The sequence below is a fragment of the Onychostruthus taczanowskii genome, unplaced genomic scaffold, assembly GCF_017590055.1.
Source record: "Onychostruthus taczanowskii isolate IOZ18803 unplaced genomic scaffold, ASM1759005v1 scaffold1, whole genome shotgun sequence".
Classification (NCBI taxonomy): Eukaryota; Metazoa; Chordata; class Aves; order Passeriformes; family Passeridae; genus Onychostruthus; species Onychostruthus taczanowskii.
This window is the reverse complement of record NW_024496525.1, coordinates 26,132,610-26,150,212: the sequence shown is the minus strand read 5'-3', so window position 1 is coordinate 26,150,212 and position 17,603 is coordinate 26,132,610. Positions and strand designations below refer to the sequence as shown.

The window sequence follows — 17,603 nt, the reverse complement described above, 5'->3', positions numbered from 1 at the left end:
GAATTAACCAGAAGGCTTCTAAAATGTTGCTCTGCCAGTTAAAAAACAAGGCACCTTTTCATTTCTTCTCTCCCTTGGATTCTTATTTTTCTTTAATACTCACGTTTCTTTCTCCATTAACAAGGAACTTTTGTAGCTAGAGTAAAGTAGAACTGAAGTAGGCAGCAATGCATAGGAATTACAGATAAACTCAGAAGCACAAGGATTTAAACGCAAAGGAGGAGGTCAGGACATAATAGTGATTTCCACTTGAAGGCAGTAGCAGACAGAAATAAAAGATGAGGTGTTGATACAGCCAGCTTCCAGCATCCAAGACCTTTTGTTCTTTGTCCACACAGTATCTGTGAAGAATGATGAAGGCCATGCTCCCACTGTGTTTGCTGGTGGCCATGCTTCACCTCAGTGCCCACAGTCTGACCCAGACTGATCACCACACTGACCAGCCTGAGGCAACCGACCCCCAGGAGCACCATTCTCTCGAGGTAGATCCTCTTGAATCCTGCCAAAGGATAATCCCGAGCAATACAGACTTTGCCTTTCAGTTTTACAGGCAAGCAACCACTCAAGAACCTGACAAGAACATTTTCTTTTCCCCAGTCAGCATCTCTACTGCCCTTGCCCTTCTGGCCCTGGGCTCCCGAGGCAGTAGCCAGGCTCAGCTGCTGGAAGGACTGGCCTTTAACCTCAGCAGCATCCAGAAGGAGGAGATACACCACGGCTTTCGTCAGCTCCTCCGCTTGCTGAACCACCCTGGCAGCCAGGTGCAGCTGAGCATGGGCAACACCCTGTTCATGGACAAACACCTGAAGCCACTGAAAACCTTTCTGAAGGACATCAAAAAACTGTACAGAGGAAAAGTTGTCTCAAGTAGCTTCCAGAATTCCACTGAAGCTAAAAGAGAGATCAATGATTATGTAAAGAATAAAACTCATGGGAATATAAACCAAATACTTGAGGACCTTGATCCAAACACTCTGATGGTAATTGTTAACTACATTTATTTCAAAGGTAAGTTACATAGATGCTATTTACTGCATCTGTTTTGTGCTGTTTCACCTGACGTAAAACAAGTACACCAAGTTATTTCTGAATAATTTTTAAATGAAAAGTGTTTAGATGAGCCTATTATGAAAAAATTTAAAGTTCTCCACTCTGAAACCTCTTCCACATGTAAATTTTTCTAGCATATATTTAGACTTCTAAGCATAAAAGTTCATTTACTTGCAATATTCAGGTTCAGGGAATTGCCAGAGCACAACAGATTCATGCATTGTTAAGACTTCATCTACTTATTGTTTTAAAAATCAAAATGTTTTCACATTGTATGTGTGAAGTAGAAAACTAAAATCTGAAGGTGATGCTTAACAAAAATTGCCAAAAACTTTAATTTACTTACAGTCCATGACTATTGCATGGGTAGGTATCTCTGGAATTGGAGGCCAGATGTTCTACACTTTGTCATCATATTACACACATCCCAAGAGGTATTTGAATGTATTGCTTTGGAAATTATTAACTTCTTCTTGGTTGTTCATTTGTAGCAGCATGCAGGACATACATGGAATTTCCCACCTTGAAAGGAATATTTGGAAATTATCGACTTTTAGCAAAATAAAAAAATATTTTATTTCAAATACTTTATAAATTTTGGTGAACTAATCTCAGGTTTCCTAGTCTGAGCACAATACCAGAGCAAATTTCTTTTCTGGAGGGCAAGAGAGAAGGCTTAAACTTACAAAGCAACCAGAATATTGTGGAGTTTACATTCCTTTATTTATTTCTTAAATTATACTATTTCTATTCAACATTTAAAAAAGAAAAAAAAAGCCAAAAAATACTTACAGAATGGCAAGCTGTAATTCTAGTTTATTTGTTTAGTGAATGACCTTTTTTATTACAAAATAGAATATCATAGAAAATTCAGTTGAATAAACATACAGAGCAAAGCATGTTGAAGACTAAAGACCCTGAGGCTCTATTCCATAATGCAGTCATGTTCAGGTCCAAAAATTTGTGTTTCTCTAGCATGTAAGCTTTTCCTTAGTGCTACAAGATGAAAAACATATAAAAAAACCATGTGAGGAGCATAACATGCTACCTTTTAAAAGTTAGACATTTGCTGTGAAACTTGCTTTACAAGCAATATTCTAAAAATAGCAAATCCCTGGATTCTGGTCAGTTTTCATTTGCTTCAAATAAAACATAAGGTAATATGATGAAGATACTTCTTTTAATTTATCTGACTTAGAAAGATTGTGTACAAGTCCACACAAAATTTGACCTGTGGTATTTAATTGTTACAGAGAATAAGATATTTAATAAACTTTGAACACTTTTTATCTCCAAGAGTAAATATTCAGATATGGTTTTATTTACTGTAAATTAGTCTGGACAAATTAATATATCCTCACTGAAACAAGTATTCAATTCCATTCTTTCTCTTTTGGTTTTAAGCTTACTGGGAAAATCCTTTCAATATTAAGGGGACTCGCAAGGACTTTTTCCACGTGAATGCAAAGACCTCAGTTGAAGTGGAGATGATGATTCGAGATGGATTTTATAAAACATACTCTGACAGGAAGCTGTCTTGCAAGGTGGTGCAGATTCCTTACAAGGGAGATGTTACAGCATTGTTTATCCTGCCCAAGAAAGGAAAAATAAAACAGTTGGAACATGCCCTGACAAAAAACACTGTTTCTAAATGGGAAAGATCTCTTCAAAGATGGTAAATATAGAATTTTGATGTGATGATTCAAGGTAGTCAGAACCAAGCCAATACTACGGTCAGGTTTTACAGTTACTATCTTGTATTTTTGATGGGAGGTTTAAACAACAGAAGAAGTATAAAGGATCAGACCAAATGATTTGATACTTTCAGCAAAAATTAGAATCAGCATTGTTTTGTGATGGGAGAAGAGATTTCTGAGGTGGGAAATTTATTTCTTTTTTCCCCATACATTTTTTATTTGATGCTAAGTATCACCCTTTCCCTTGTCTCAGGCAAAATATTTTGAGTGGTAATACTGTGAGATAGCAATCAGATCCCTCAGAGGGAATGGAGTGGGAATTCCAAAAGCAGAACCTTCAAGGTTAGAATAAGAAATCAAACTTTGTCCCACAAATGCTGGCAGCACTACTGTTTACTCTCTCATAAAGTGACTGTGTTGCAGGATCATAAAAGAAATATGAACTGATGTCTTTCTCCTTCCATACTTTTCTATCCTCCAGACCAGCATCTTCGTATCTTCTTTTTCTTGTCATGTTTCTCAGATGAAAAGATTAGCATTCTAGCACAGAAGAACCACCATCAAATTAGGAATCTTCAGTCCAAGGCATGTTCTGATTGCAATAACTACCATAATTTACTTTTGTATTGACAGGAGGATGGAATTGCATATTCCAAAACTATCAATTTCAGGCACCTATGACTTAAAGAGGATCTTCATGAATCTGGGTGTAATTGATGTGTTTTCTAATCAGGCTGATCTGTCTGGAATCACAGGAAACCGAGATGTGAAGGTTTCAAAAGTAAGTTTATCAGCAGAAACAACCATCTATGGATTCTTTAATAACCAATTGCCTTACCCTAAATTCATCTGTGAAATTTTACTTATTGCTAGGGCTGGCTGATACTCTGAAATAAAACATTTAGCAGATAAAGTCCCTTTAAACTCCCTCAGACTTCTCCAAGATCTGGAGATAAGGATATTTTCTTTTATCTGACAAGCAAAGGTGGAGGGTAGATGTAGAGGTGGGTTTAGCATTTAACCAGGAAACTAAAAACAGCATATTTTCTGCATGTAAAAGAAGTGCCTATGTAACTGTGGGTAACTGTGTTGTGCATGTCTTGCATCAGCACACCGACAGAAAAAGTGGCCTTTTCCTAACATGCATTCTATAATTTTAAAGGATTTAGAAACTCCTGTTGCTATTAAAGGCTGTTGAGGCTAAAAATATAAAATGGACCAGACTTGAGGAAAACATCCCATTTACTGAAAATAATGTGAAGATAACTACTAGCATTTTTACAGCCATTCTGAAAATATCACTTACCATTTTCTAGCATTTTGGGGCTAGTAAAAGAAAAAGATTAAAAATGCCCAACAATAATTAAAAAAAAAAAAAAATTGGTAGCAAGGTTGAATTCCTGGCTAAACTGTGTGAATGTGCTGTTAGGAATACTTACAAAGCAGTTCTGGAACCCTATTCCCTTTCCCACTGAAACTGACATTCCCTGTGAGCTTGGTTATTTTGCTTTCAATTAATTTCACAAGGTGTGCAGTTGCTACGGTCTGCATTGATGCACCTGTGGTGAGGAACACAGAATATGTAAATATTTGCTTATTGAGACAACATTACTAAAAATCACACAATGGTCTGTAGTGCCATTTTTCCTGGTTCCTGGATTACCAGCAATTTTTGTGAAAGGCAGTAGTTGAATTAACTTCGTGTTAATTTGAATGATTTCACACCACATCTTCCACATACACTAATTCTTGCTGTATTTTATTGTAGGCTACTCACAAGGCCCTGCTGAAGATCCATGAGAATGGCACAGAGGCTGCAGCAGCCAGCAGCATAGATTTTCTTCCTCATTCTGGCCCTCCCATTGTTAAATTCAATCATCCATTCTTGCTGTTGATTGTTGATCAGTACACTCAGAGCATCCTCTTCATGGGAAAAATTGTAAACCCAACTGAAAAATGACTGGTCAGTGGCTGGTCTTATTGGTTTGAATTGCATTTTATGGAATTGTTGTCCATTGTGATTAAAATTATATCCCAACAGTTATTAACAATTTTCTTTTTCCAAAGAAGCAGGAAAGAGTGCAGTCATTCTTAGAAACATTCTTTTTGCTTCGTCCTTCCATAGAAAATAACCACTGAGATATACCTATCAGTGAATAGTGAAGAATTTGATAAATCAGCCTTTTAGTGATCAGTGCCATCTTTGAAAAGCAAGGTAATGTCCAGCTGAGAGACTCAGTTAAAAACCTTATTTACCTGTAAGTAGATAAAATTCGAGTGGATAAATCCAAATGAATTCTCCGCAAACTACAGGTTGGCTTTTGACATTGGTAGGGTTTCCATTAGAAGGAAGACACATCTGCAAATTACACATCGGGAGAGTCAGTCACTTTACACCAGGCCTAGACACTTCCTTTGAAGGTCAAGTCTTGTTCCATATTCTCCTTTAGGACATTCACAGCTGATGGTATCCTCCCACATTGTGTTGGCTTCCTTGAGCTGGCCATTAATGTAACAAACTCTACACAAACATCCTATGTGGAAGCAGTGCTGGGAAATGTTTTAGTTGGCTAGACATCCAAAAGTTTCTACTGGCATTGCATTACAGATTTAATCTTGTATTTCTTGTAAATACAAGTCCCTTGTGGATGTTCAAAAAGGACAGGATATGAATACCTGGAAGGGGGAAGAACAAACAGTGAGATTAATCCTGTCTCCAGATTTTACATCTATGCTGGTAAATAAAGAGCTCCAAGATCTGTTCTCTAACCATGAGGTCAGCTGGCTTATCACAGGTTGTATCTACATTGCTTAATTCTGCCCCTGCAAGTCATCCTATCTACTTATTGGAAATGGCCATTGGCCTGTGCTAACTCCAAACACATGCTTAGCATTTGTTTGGAAGATCATATGGTAGCATGTGTCTGAAACTGTTCTAAAAGTATAAGAATGTGTCTGCAGACTGATGGCCAGGTCTGCTCCCCAGAACTGCTCTGTGTACTGTGACAAATGGAGCCAGAGTGTACAAGAGAGGAGAGGGAAAGTGTCCCTTCACCACTCAGCCCTACAAGCTCCCCCTCTGCTGGCAATTTGCATATTTTTGAATAACACTAAGTCCCAGGGGATGCTGATGGGCCTTCACAACTACTTCTCAGGAGACCCTCGTGTGGAGTAAGATTTGGCAGTTCAATAAACGCCCTTCAAAACTACGTCAAGTCACAGACTGTGAGGCTCCCATGTACTTAGCACAGATGTGTTTGGGTGGTCTCTTCTGATTTGTCCTGTGCATTTGCTGTAATTGTGTATGCTTATTTTTACAGTAAATGTGAGTGCTTATTTTCAAAAGGCTGCTCCTCATTAAGGATTTGTGCTGTTCCTCAGCTGATACCACAATGCTTGGATGATGTAGTTACCAGAAACACTTCAAAGCTGAGCATACAGAAACTAAGCATAAAATATGAAAGTTTAATTCTATTATGTTGTAACATAAATGACCCAAATGCAATTTAAAATGTTATACAACTTACTGTGGAAGCACAGGCATTGTCCATCGTTTATATCCACTTTCCTCCTTAAAAATATTGAAACCAAGATTTTTGTTATGATCCAGAAAGTCTGTCACTAGTTCAAGGACCACACTTAGTTGCCTGCTAAGTGTGGCCTGATGCTGCAAACTGGAATGAGCTGGCAGAAAAAGGCCATTGGAGAGTCTCCCTTGGCAGGTGGACCCCTTGTTGAGAAAGGCTGTGCACCCAAGGACAACATCATGCAGATATCCTTCCAACAACTGTGCAGGGGCAGGCAGAGAGAGCAGGCAGAGATGGAGGTGGAAAAGAGCATTGCTCCCCACTCCTCAGACCTGGCAGTGACGTCAAAGCAGAGCATGGCTGCAGTAATACTACTGCCGAATTAGTGCTGAGCCAGAGAGATATAATCAAATCCTAGCTGATCAATTCATTCTCAAAGACAGTGCCAAACCAAAGGGAAACTCATTTTTTGATTGCTAAAAATGTTTAGAAGTTATTTTACTGACAAATCAGAATGACAAATGTGGCTATAACCTGATAAAGTAATAACCATAGAAGTTCTCAAAGGGCCAGATGGATGAATTTAGGAGTTGTTTTTGGCATGTATCCAGATATGAAATCTATTTACAATTTTACTTTTTCTTTATCCATGACTGCATAAAATGCTCCTTTGCTGCATGTGAGCCTGTTCTCCTCAACTGTCAACAGCTCAGTGGCCACAAGCAGAGTAAGAAAACTGAGCTCCAGAGGAACAGCAGGCCCACAATGGAGATCCTTTTGGGTGCTGCCAATGGATAGCCCTCAGAAACACACACTTTTCCTTACAGTCTTACAGGCAACTGACTGCCCAAGGACCTGGCAAGAGTATTTTCTTCTCCCTAGTCAGCTTCTCTACTGCTTTTGCTCTGCTCTACCTGGTCTCTGGAGCCACCAGTCAGGCTCAGGGGCTGGAAGAGATGGCCTTTGACCTCACTGGCACTCAGGAGGGCACAACAATTTTCATTTTCTGCCATTTATTTTAATTCTGTAAGTTATACATGCCATCTCTAAGCTCTTGTACCATTGTCATTAATTCAGAGTTTTGGTCTGTAGTCCTAACTACTTGAGTTTGATGTATCTTTTGAAAAGAGAAATTCATAGATAAGATACATTTTGAGAGCAAAATTTTGATCTTGAATTCTACTTACTATTACTCATTTTAACCCCTGTTTTATTTGAGTGTTTTTTATAAAATTTCTAACAAGTAGTTTTGAAAAGCTTTGGTAGTGTCAGGTATGTCTACAACTCTGCTATCTGACAACTTAATGGAAAATATATCAGGAAAATCTGAGATGAGTTGTCAGTGACAGATTACCCATATTGAGCATTACAGTGCTGGCTGATTGACTTCAATGGAATTCACATCAGACCCTAAATGCTTGTATGCTCTTGGAAACATTTTTTCATTCAATGCTAGGAGATTAAGTACAGACAAAGTAGTAAATATAAAATATTATTTTCTGAACACTGATGAAATAATCATCTGAGGTAAAATGTCTGTTACAAGAGAAGGAATCACACCTAATAAAAAAAAGACTTTATTTTCTTCTGAGATATAACACAGAAGGAAAAAATAGAGTATTTGGTTCTGCTTATACAGCTTTCTTCTAGCAGACTATGAGTTTATATGAAAATTCAATTCAAAGATTCCTACTGCATTGGTGAAAGAAGCTGAAATCAAAGTAGGAAAGGTCTAGTTTCTATTCCCAGTTCTGTCACAAACTTTTGCTTAGCCTTCAGCTTTTTTTTTCTTTCTGTTAGTCATGCTGGTTTTTGAAATGGGAGCCTAAAGCAGTTTCATTATTTGAGGAAAAAAGGATCAAACATTTGTAAGACATGGAGAGTATATTTGGGATGCCCTCTACAGAAAAAAGATAAAATTACTGAAAGGAGTTGATTTTTATTCTACTTATACCAGTATTGCAATGATACCAATCTCCCATTTTTAATGGAGTTACATATGTCAAGAAGTCAGTTTAGATGAACTTTTGTAGACATACCTTGAATGATACATCTTCATAGGGAAACAAGAAATGGTTGTATGAGGATTTATCACACAATATACACATTTATCTTGCTTATCTTTTGTTTTTACAGTCAGAAATCCTTTGCCCTGGAAAGCCCTCAAATATAACATGCAAAACCAGCATATAAAAATCAGATGACCAAGCAGAAACTGAAATATGATAATCTGATGACCAAGCAGCAACAGAAATAAGTTAATGATATGGGATGAAACTGCTCCTATAAGGAGGAACCGAGACACATTGCATAACTGAGCAGAGTAAGGGAGAGTAGAGGGAGAGATAATGAAATTATTCCTTCATTCCTTCCATATACACCATTATCAGGCCAATGGGAAAAGCATGCTTGTCAGTCCCTTATATGACTCCCCTGGTTCCTGGAGCAGGAGTCCCCCTGTCCCAGCCACCGCTTTTCTCAAAGCACCCAGGAACTCCACGCTCTCTTCTGTGCAATTCCCCCTGGATGGCTCTCCTTTTGCAGAACTAGACAAAATTTCTAGTTTGGCCTTGCATATCCCTGTGTTCGGGGAACACAGCCATTTTCAACAACAGGAATGTGCAGTGAAGTAACAAACTGCTTTCCTCTCCCTGTGTTTTTCCTGGCTGATATGCAGGTGATACCTATGTGTGGTAATTCACCCTCATTTTCCATTGCCTTCAACAGCAGCAGCATATATTATCCAAGAGTCTATTTCTGGCACCTACAACCTATGGCAGATTTTCAAAGGACTGGGTGTGACTGACGGATTCATTAACCATGCTGATCTGGAATTGCTGGGAGGCTGATTCTTTGAAAATGGTAATTTGTGGGTCTGCTGTAACTGCTGGTCTTAACCTTGTCCAGGAATATACTTGGGCCAGGGTCAGAGGATCTGGTGCCTGGGAGCTGTGAGCAGGGACAGAAGCAACTTTCCACTCTGGCCCTGACATGCTCATGCTGCTGCATCTCCTGGGAGAAAGGAGAGGAATCACTGCTGCAGTTTTGCTGTTCCCAGAAATTCTTCTCTAGAAACAGTGGCATCCTTCAGATGGTTAGCCAAGCATTAGGACTGGGCTGAAAGATTAATGCTATCTATGTAGGCAGGCCCAGGCTTGAGAGAAATATCTTGTCTTTGCTAGAGTTAAGCAACAGCATACTTGCTACTCCTGAGACTTGGTCATTTTACATAATACGACAATAAACTTTCTGGGTATTAAACGTATGAAAAAAACCCCTCTCTGTAGGAATATATTCTGACCAAACCTGACTTGTAAGAGAGTAGTTAGTTACACAGCAATAAGAATGATGGTTAATTCCTATGTGGAGATAAATTGTAAGTTTACCTGGGGCAAAATCATGTTCATTCAATGGAAATAATTAGTCATTGCTAATTAGGATAAGTGCCATGCACCTCATCCTTAAATAACCTTCTGAATAGCTAAATTGTGCCTGTTTCAGCTTCCTCTGAGAGGGATCCCCGTGTAAGATATGTATGTAATGCATGGTTATCCTATGCATATGGGGTTAAGATCTTCTCTCTTCTCCCCAGTTAACATTTTGCTGTGGAAAAGTTTGCCTATTTCATTCTTTCATTTGTTTTCTTATCTCAGTTATTTTTCAAGCTCTGCTATGCTTTGCTTTTCACTTTAGTAGTTTCTAAAATGCTCATCAATAGTCCCTCAAAAAGCTAACCAGTGTTCTGAGCCCATCAAAGGATGCCATTTCGGGCAGGGTGGAGCTGTACCTAAACAAACTTGCTGCTGCCTTGGGTACTCAATTACATGGCATTGTTGCATCAGGGTATATCCTGTGCAGAAAGTTCAGTGGGACAGAGCATCCATGTTCTAGCTTTCCAGTTGTTCTCATGTTCTGTTTCCAGGAACTGATTTACCATGGTTACTGGCAAATCTTTTGTACTTACAGTTTAGCTTGAGCCAAGAGTAGCAAAGTCTCTGATCTTTCTCTCCCTTTAGAATCCTGGGTGCTGGCATCATTCTGGCTGTGTGATGGGAAAAAGTCTTTAAATATTTGATATCCAGAAAAAAGTAGTTTACTTAATCTTTGCTTTGCAAATAACTCTTATTTGCCCTGTTTAATCTTTACCAGTGGACATTTACTTAATACTAGAAAGCTAATGAATGAGGGAAGAAGCACTGTGAAAGGAAAGTCCAGCACAGTAAGTACCATACTATACTTTCTTAGAAGTCTTTGAATTTATGCTGTGTGTGATTCCTGCTATTTATTGCTAAGATTAATTTGTTTTGTACAGTAATTGGAAATTATTTTAGCTTCTGAAAGCATTTTATGAATGTTTGAAGCAAAATTCATTCATTGACCTGGCTCCTAGCTATAGTGACAGGATGACAGGGATTTGAAGTCCAAAATGAATATCCAACAATCAGTACCAAGATGAAGAACAAAACCTTGTCTCTGCTCCCAGAGGAATAAATTTAGTCAAAATCTCAATGTCCCAACTATTCCAGGCTGATGCAGGGCTAATGAGAGTAGCTTCATTTCTGTCTAGTGTGCTCATAGACCAGGCTACTTGCAGTCAAGTGGCCTGGAAGAGAAATAAGTCTCTCTCTGAAAGGCAGATTTGGGGAATTATGAAATTAATTGTTACCAGAACAAAATTAATTATCAAGAGCTAGAATGCTTTTTTTCCTGAGTCAGTGTTTATATCTAGCATTTTAGACATGCTGAGCATAGCTCCCATACTCATTACTTCAACAGCTTATATCTCTACTTTTTCATAATGGACATCCAGAAAAGGTGAGATCTGGGAATAAAAACTCCCCATAAAAAGTCTGGTGCAAGATCTGAACCTGGCATTAGACACACAGCCTCAGGCAGATGCGGGGCAGAATCTCATTCTCCAGGATAACTATACAGCTGCTATGAACAGTATTTAGACCATCTCTATTTCCCTGAGGGCCACTGCTTGCTTCATGGGTTTGAGTTTCTGTCATTTGAGATAATTTAGATGAGGCACTATATGGAGAGCATTCTTCTCCAATATGTCACAGGATTCTTCCTCTAAAAGGACAGAAGAGAGACTTTGGGGTTATGTAGAATTTACTTATGCCAATTGAAGGAAAAAGAAAGTTTGTTAAATTACATATACACAGCAAGGCAGATTCCACTGTAGCTTTTCCTAAGCTCTTGAGTCTTGAGCTTTGCAACTTTATGGATAGCTGATGTGCAATATAGATCTCAATTTAGCCTCAATTTGCTGAAAAACTTAAGGTAAAATCTTGAAATAATATACGTCGAGTCAGAGTTATATAAGAGGCAGAAATATATAAACAGTTTAAGGGCTGAGAATTTAGGTGGATTTTATACACTGCTATAACTATCTCTGCAATGTTTGAAAACCAAGGTCATAACAAGACCATGGGTACCACAGAAACATATCAGCAAAAGTTGGTCCCTCTGCCAAAGTACTCACCAGACACATGGGTGCAAATACATTAACTCAACCATGCACCCCAAGGCACTTAGGAATGCACTGAGGCCATGCTAGTCGGAAGCAAGAACTATTTCACACATAATACCTCAGGAAAGCTGATTCTTCCCTGGCAATACCACACTATTGTCTTATTTCCTTTGCTCTTTGGTCACAAATTAAGAGAACTGACTAGAAATAAACTGTAGGTCAGAGGCTGAGTAGAAGAGTATTTCCAAAAAGAATAGTAATTGTAATGACTGACATCTGAAGATCAGTATCTATAATGCAAAATCTTTTTATCCAGTAAAGAAAAACTTCTCTATACCTAAAAAGTGCTCTGTTCTTTCCTAACAGAAATGTTCAGGACAATGAAGTCTGCATTGTATTTGTGTTTGCTGCTTCTTGGACTTCAAGTCCAGAGTCAAGAGCAGGAAAAACAAATACACCATTCCCCAGAAGACCGGTCCCAGGCTGATTATGAAAACTTGCCTCATGTCAAGCTGGCCCCCAGCAATGCTGACTTTGCATTTAAGCTTTACAAGCAGATCAGCGATGAGGTGGGCGACGAGAACATTTTCTTCTCTCCTTTGAGTATCTCCACTGCCTTTGCAATGCTCAGCCTGGGGGCCAGATCACACACACTCAAAGAGCTGCAGAAAGGCCTTGCCTTCAACCTGACACGGATGGAGGAGCAGGAGATCCATGAGGGATTTCAGCGTGTCCTCCAGCTGCTGAATGACCCTCACCGAGAAGACCAATTGAACATGGGCAATGCCCTCTTCGTGGATAACAAATTGGAATTGCTTCAAAACTTTTTGGATCATGTCACAAAGTTTTATTATGCTGAACCTGTTTCTAGTAACTTCCAGAATCTTCCACAGGCTATAAAGGAAATCAATATGTACGTGGAAACAAAAACACATGGCAAAATTGTTGATTTAGTCAAAGATCTTGATTCAGAAACCATGATGGTTCTCATTAACTACATTTTCTTTAGAGGTGAGTGACAGACATGAGTAGCAGCTATACAAATAAGCTCTGGAAGTTCTAAGAAACAAAACTTTTTCACATTGTGAACACATAATCTAATTTAAAACACTTCTTTATGTTTTAAATTACACAGGAAAATATCTGAAAGACAGGTATGAAGAATCATTTTCTATATAAGAAATTTTTTAAAAATGAAAAATTAACAGAACCAGCAGAAGTACTGATCAATGTCATATAATTTTTAAACCAGGTTCAGAGCTGAAGATATTCAGAACTTATGATCATTCGTTGAAAGGCACAGGCTGTGCAGGACATGGTCAAACACAGATGACACTTGCATGAAAGGCTTATTAGCCTGAAGACAGGTATTTGGCTGTGCAGGACATGGTCAAACACAGATGACACTTGCATGAAAGGCTTATTAGCCTGAAGCTTGTATAATTGGAGTCTGTGAAAGATTTACCATTATCTGAACAGGCAAAGATTCATATCTTTTCCACTGCAAGCTTCAACTTGTGGGATTTTTATTAAAACCATTGAAAAGAGGTTAAGCTTCTTTCCACGGCCCGGCAACAAGCATCCTTAAATTGAGATAGGCTTGTTCCTGTTTCTACAGTTCAAGCATATTATTTTAAGCATCAATTAATGTGACATGCCTTTATTAGTTCCTTTTTTTATTCAATTCTATACTCATTCTTTTTTTCAAAGGCTCCTGGGAAAGACCTTTCAACAGTTTAAACACGAGAGATGATGACTTCTTTTTGGATGCCAAGAATTCTGTTAAGGTCAAAATGATGCACCAGTACAAGGCCTTTAATGTCCACAGGGATGAGAAGTTGTCTTGCTGGGTAGTAGAAATCCCATACAAAGGAAATGTTACTTCATTGTTTGTTTTGCCTGATAAAGAGACAATGAAACAGGTGGAAGATGCTCTGCTAAAAGAAACGGTGTCTAACTGGTTGAGAGCACTTGAAAAAAGGTAATTTTTAATTGTGGCTTTGTTTAAATACTGAATAGGCTAAAACTACTCATCCAGGAAAGGTAAAGCTTAGGATACCATAATGAGTTGCTAAGTACAGCTCAGAGGAACAAGCACTACTCAGCTTCTTTAACTCAGACAAGCTATCAAGTGATTTCATACCAAAGGGGAACCCTCAGCTCCCCCAGCCACAGCTCCCAGTTGGGAGGATCCTGCACACAGGTAGATTGCCCTCAGGAACCTGCCTTCAGTAGGAGGAATCCAGTTAAAAAGAAAATACTAATTCTTTTTCTCTAATCTGGATGATACTTTCCAGACAGTCACTTTCATAAACCATCACTCTACCCCTGCACCACGGATCAGCCTGTGGCTGGTGGGACAAGTACTTTCTGCTTCTCTAACATGAGATTCATCACTGTCAGAAAGCCAAGCCTTAGCTCCATGGGTATTTGGGATGGATATCTAGCTGCATCAGATACTGCTTCAAGGGATCTTGCAATAACAAACTCACATTTTTATTTATTTTTTGAAAAGAAAAATCTACTTGGATCTTCCAAAATTCTCTATCTCCGGTTACTATGATGTTAAGAGCCTGTTTGAGAAAATGGGGGTGACAGAGGTGTTCAGTGATCAGGCTGATCTCTCTGGAGTGGCAAAAAATCTTCATCTGAAGGTTTCCAAAGTAAGTATGCAAGCAGGGATGGTAATCAAGAGATTTTTTCTGCCTTGTTTGTATGCAGGTTTAATCCTACAAATAGGCTGATCCTACCCCTAGAGTGTAGTCATTGTTTAATAACGGAATAAAGGAAGGAGAAGGTTAGGTATCAAATGGCTGTTGTTCCTACAGTTTAATATTAAATTGTTTACTTCACAGTGATCCTACTTAGCTGAAAGTCTCTGAAGAAAACAACTAGAAAGCATAGCAGGAATAATTTCACAAAAAGCTGGTGTTAAAGAAGTACTGTATGACAAGAATCATAGTTACTACATAAGTGTGGGAATAGTTATTCTTATACCATGTATAAACCTTTCATTATTACATTGTCTGAGCACTGCAGAATTTGTATGGACAACAGACTTGTGTGACAGGGATAGCCCCATTTCACAAACAAGAAATAAGGAAACAGACAAGCAAAATGATTTCTCTAGAGTCCCAAGGAGTATATGCCTTGTGTCATGAGGGAGGTGAACCTTCCCTCTACCCTTCACTTGTGAGACAGCCTTTGGGATTCAACACATTCAGTTTGGGGCTCCCAAATACAAGAGACACGTGGACACTCTGGATCAGAGTGAGTCCAGAGGAGGGTGAGCAGGATGGCTGTGTGGCTGGAGCACTGGATGTATGAGGAGAGGCTGGGAGAGCTGGAGCTGCCAGTCAGGAGAAGGGAGGGTGCACGGGGGGTTCTTAGCACTGTCTACAGATATTTATTAGAAAGGTAGAGACAAGATGGACACAGACTCTTCTTGCAGATGAACTGTGATACATCAAGGGACTACAGACAAAAGATAGAAAATGGGATATTCTGATTGGGTTTTATGTAAAAAAAATTCACCATGAGGGTGATCAAAAACTGGTATGGGTTAGTTATGAAATTTCTGTCCTTTGAAATATTCAAATCCTGACTGGATTAAATCCTGAGTAACCTCATCTGGCGTCAGAGGTGACACAGTGCAGGAGGGTTGGTGGCATTCAATGGCCTCTAGAGGTCCTTCCATCATACATTATTTGTGACTTCACACATTCCTCCCTACGTCATGTGGAAACACCTGGATTGTAGATATGGGATTGATGCATGGAAAGCCAAGTAAATTGGTGAAGGGTAAGCAGAGACTCATGAGAGGAAATTTTAGATGTGCTGCAGACAATGAAGGAAGCAAACAGAGGGCTGTCCAAAACCAATGAAATAGCTCATGTGAATTCCTAAACACGAATTTGCTACACCTACCACAGAAAGTCCTGAAAAATCTTATCCGTAGGCTGTGTTACAGAAAGACACTCTATAAAGCTTGTCACTATTGTTTTTGCAGAGAGAGCTATTTTGCTTACACAGAAATTGATGCAAAATGAAAAATATCTTCTTTTGTGTTCAGTATTAGGGACAAAATCTTACACTGAGAAACAATAATAAATATCCTCTATGTTGCTCAGTCTCTGCAAGCAGGCATGTTTGACTCTTGACTGTTGAAGAAAACTTTTCCTGAATTCAGAGCAAACTTCGCTTGTCTTGGAAAGGCTGGACACTAGTATTTTTTTTTACACAAGTTCTACACTCATTCTATGTTTTCCTTTAAGAATTACCTTCCCCCAGTGTTAAAGCAACCAAATTTTCCCCCAGCTGCTTCTCTCTCTTCTGCACCTAGATTATAATCTCTTTTTCCTTGCAGGCAATTCACAAGGCCACGGTGGATGTCAGAGAGAATGGCACAGAGGCTGCTGCAGTGACTGTCTTAGGAATAGTACCACTGAGTCTACCATTTCCTCCTCCTCCCCACATCACCTTCAACAGGCCCTTCCTGATGATGATTATTGACAAAACCACTGATGGCCTGCTCTTTCTGGGGAAAATTTTCAACCCAACTGCTAAGGAAGACTAGGCCAGAGCACTTAAACTCTCCAATGCAGAGAGGAGCGCTTGTGCACATCTCAGGAATTTCTTTGCAAAGTAGAACTAGAACTGATCTGATGCATAATTAACAAATAAATAAATAAATAAATCTTCTGTCAAGTTCTTGTTTACTTTAAAGCAGACATTTGAGTGCAAACATTATAGGCCATTTTTACAAAATTACTCAGCCCAAGTAGGCAGCCATGGGATCTTGAACAGATACACATTTTCTGTGTAGTTATCATGGTGTCAGGGTTTTCTGTGTGCAGATACAACTTCCTGCTGTTGGTTGAGAAACTTCTTGCTCCCTTCTTCACTTCTCACTGTTTGCTCCAGAATAAGGGGCCCAACATTTCTGGCAAGGCAAGAACTTAGCTTCACTGTAGCTCAGTGAAAGCTGCACATCATTGCACAAATTATCATCTTTAATAGTCTTGTGCATGCACAGTAAACCATGGGATCTTTAGGAGAACCAGATGTGGCAAAACCCATCCTCTGGTTCCAGAAACTGGTGACTGCATCTGGAGGTCATGTCTCTGTTGTTCACATGCCAGCTGATCATATTGACCTCTACTTGCTCCAGCAAGCTCAGGCTGCTGAGTGCCTCCAAGAGGATTCTCTCCATGAAGCTGATGTTCAGGATGCAGAAAGGTGACTTGGGCACCTTCCTCAGTACTGAGTAGGCAGAAGCCAACATTACCAACAGCACCATGTGAAAGGAAAATCATGCTGCAGCAGATTAATTTCATTAACTGGCAATTAAAAATAGAGTAGGATAGTAGTAAAGACATAGTTGAAAACACCTTCCCCCCAACCCCTTCCTTCTCCCAGGCTCAGTTTCACTCCTAACTCCTCAACTCCTCTCTCTGAGTGGTGCAGGAAAGCAGACACAGGGCCAGAGGACTTGAGGTCAGTTTATAATGCTTCATCTCTGCCACTCCTTCCTATTCCTGCTCTTCCTCTGCTCCAGCATGATGACAGTTGACAGCGCTTCAGGAACTGCTCTGCCATGGGTCCTTCTGGCAGGATCCAATCCATCAGGAACAGACTGTTCCACTGTGGTCTTTTCTCCATGGGGTTGCAGGTCCTGCCAGGACCCTGCTCCAGGGCAAGATGTCCACAAGTTGCAAGTTCTTCTTGGCCACATCCACTTGCTCTGGCAAGGAGTCCTCAAGCGGCGTGGGCCTCTGCTCCACCCCAGTCCTCCACGGGCTGCCCCTAGGGACACAGCTGCCTCACCAGGGGTTTCTCCAGGGCCTGCAA

At 39.6% G+C, this 17,603-nt stretch overlaps 2 protein-coding genes across 2 annotated transcripts; both read left to right on the top strand.

The window, feature by feature from the left end:
• Positions 1-350: 350 nt before the first annotated feature.
• On the top strand, positions 351-4,707 carry LOC121332663 (alpha-1-antitrypsin-like). Its single transcript, XM_041398350.1, has 4 exons — positions 351-1,008; positions 2,455-2,725; positions 3,381-3,528; positions 4,516-4,707. Exons 1-4 carry the CDS (start codon positions 351-353, stop codon positions 4,705-4,707), a joined length of 1,269 nt encoding a protein of 422 aa, XP_041254284.1.
• A 5,758-nt stretch (positions 4,708-10,465) lies between these two features.
• On the top strand, positions 10,466-16,398 carry LOC121348453 (alpha-1-antitrypsin-like). The gene is made up of 5 exons (XM_041428002.1): positions 10,466-10,493; positions 12,120-12,764; positions 13,464-13,734; positions 14,269-14,416; positions 16,120-16,398. Exons 2-5 carry the CDS (start codon positions 12,122-12,124, stop codon positions 16,327-16,329), a joined length of 1,272 nt encoding a protein of 423 aa, XP_041283936.1. The 5' UTR covers positions 10,466-10,493; positions 12,120-12,121; the 3' UTR covers positions 16,330-16,398.
• The last annotated feature ends 1,205 nt before the right edge of the window (positions 16,399-17,603 follow it).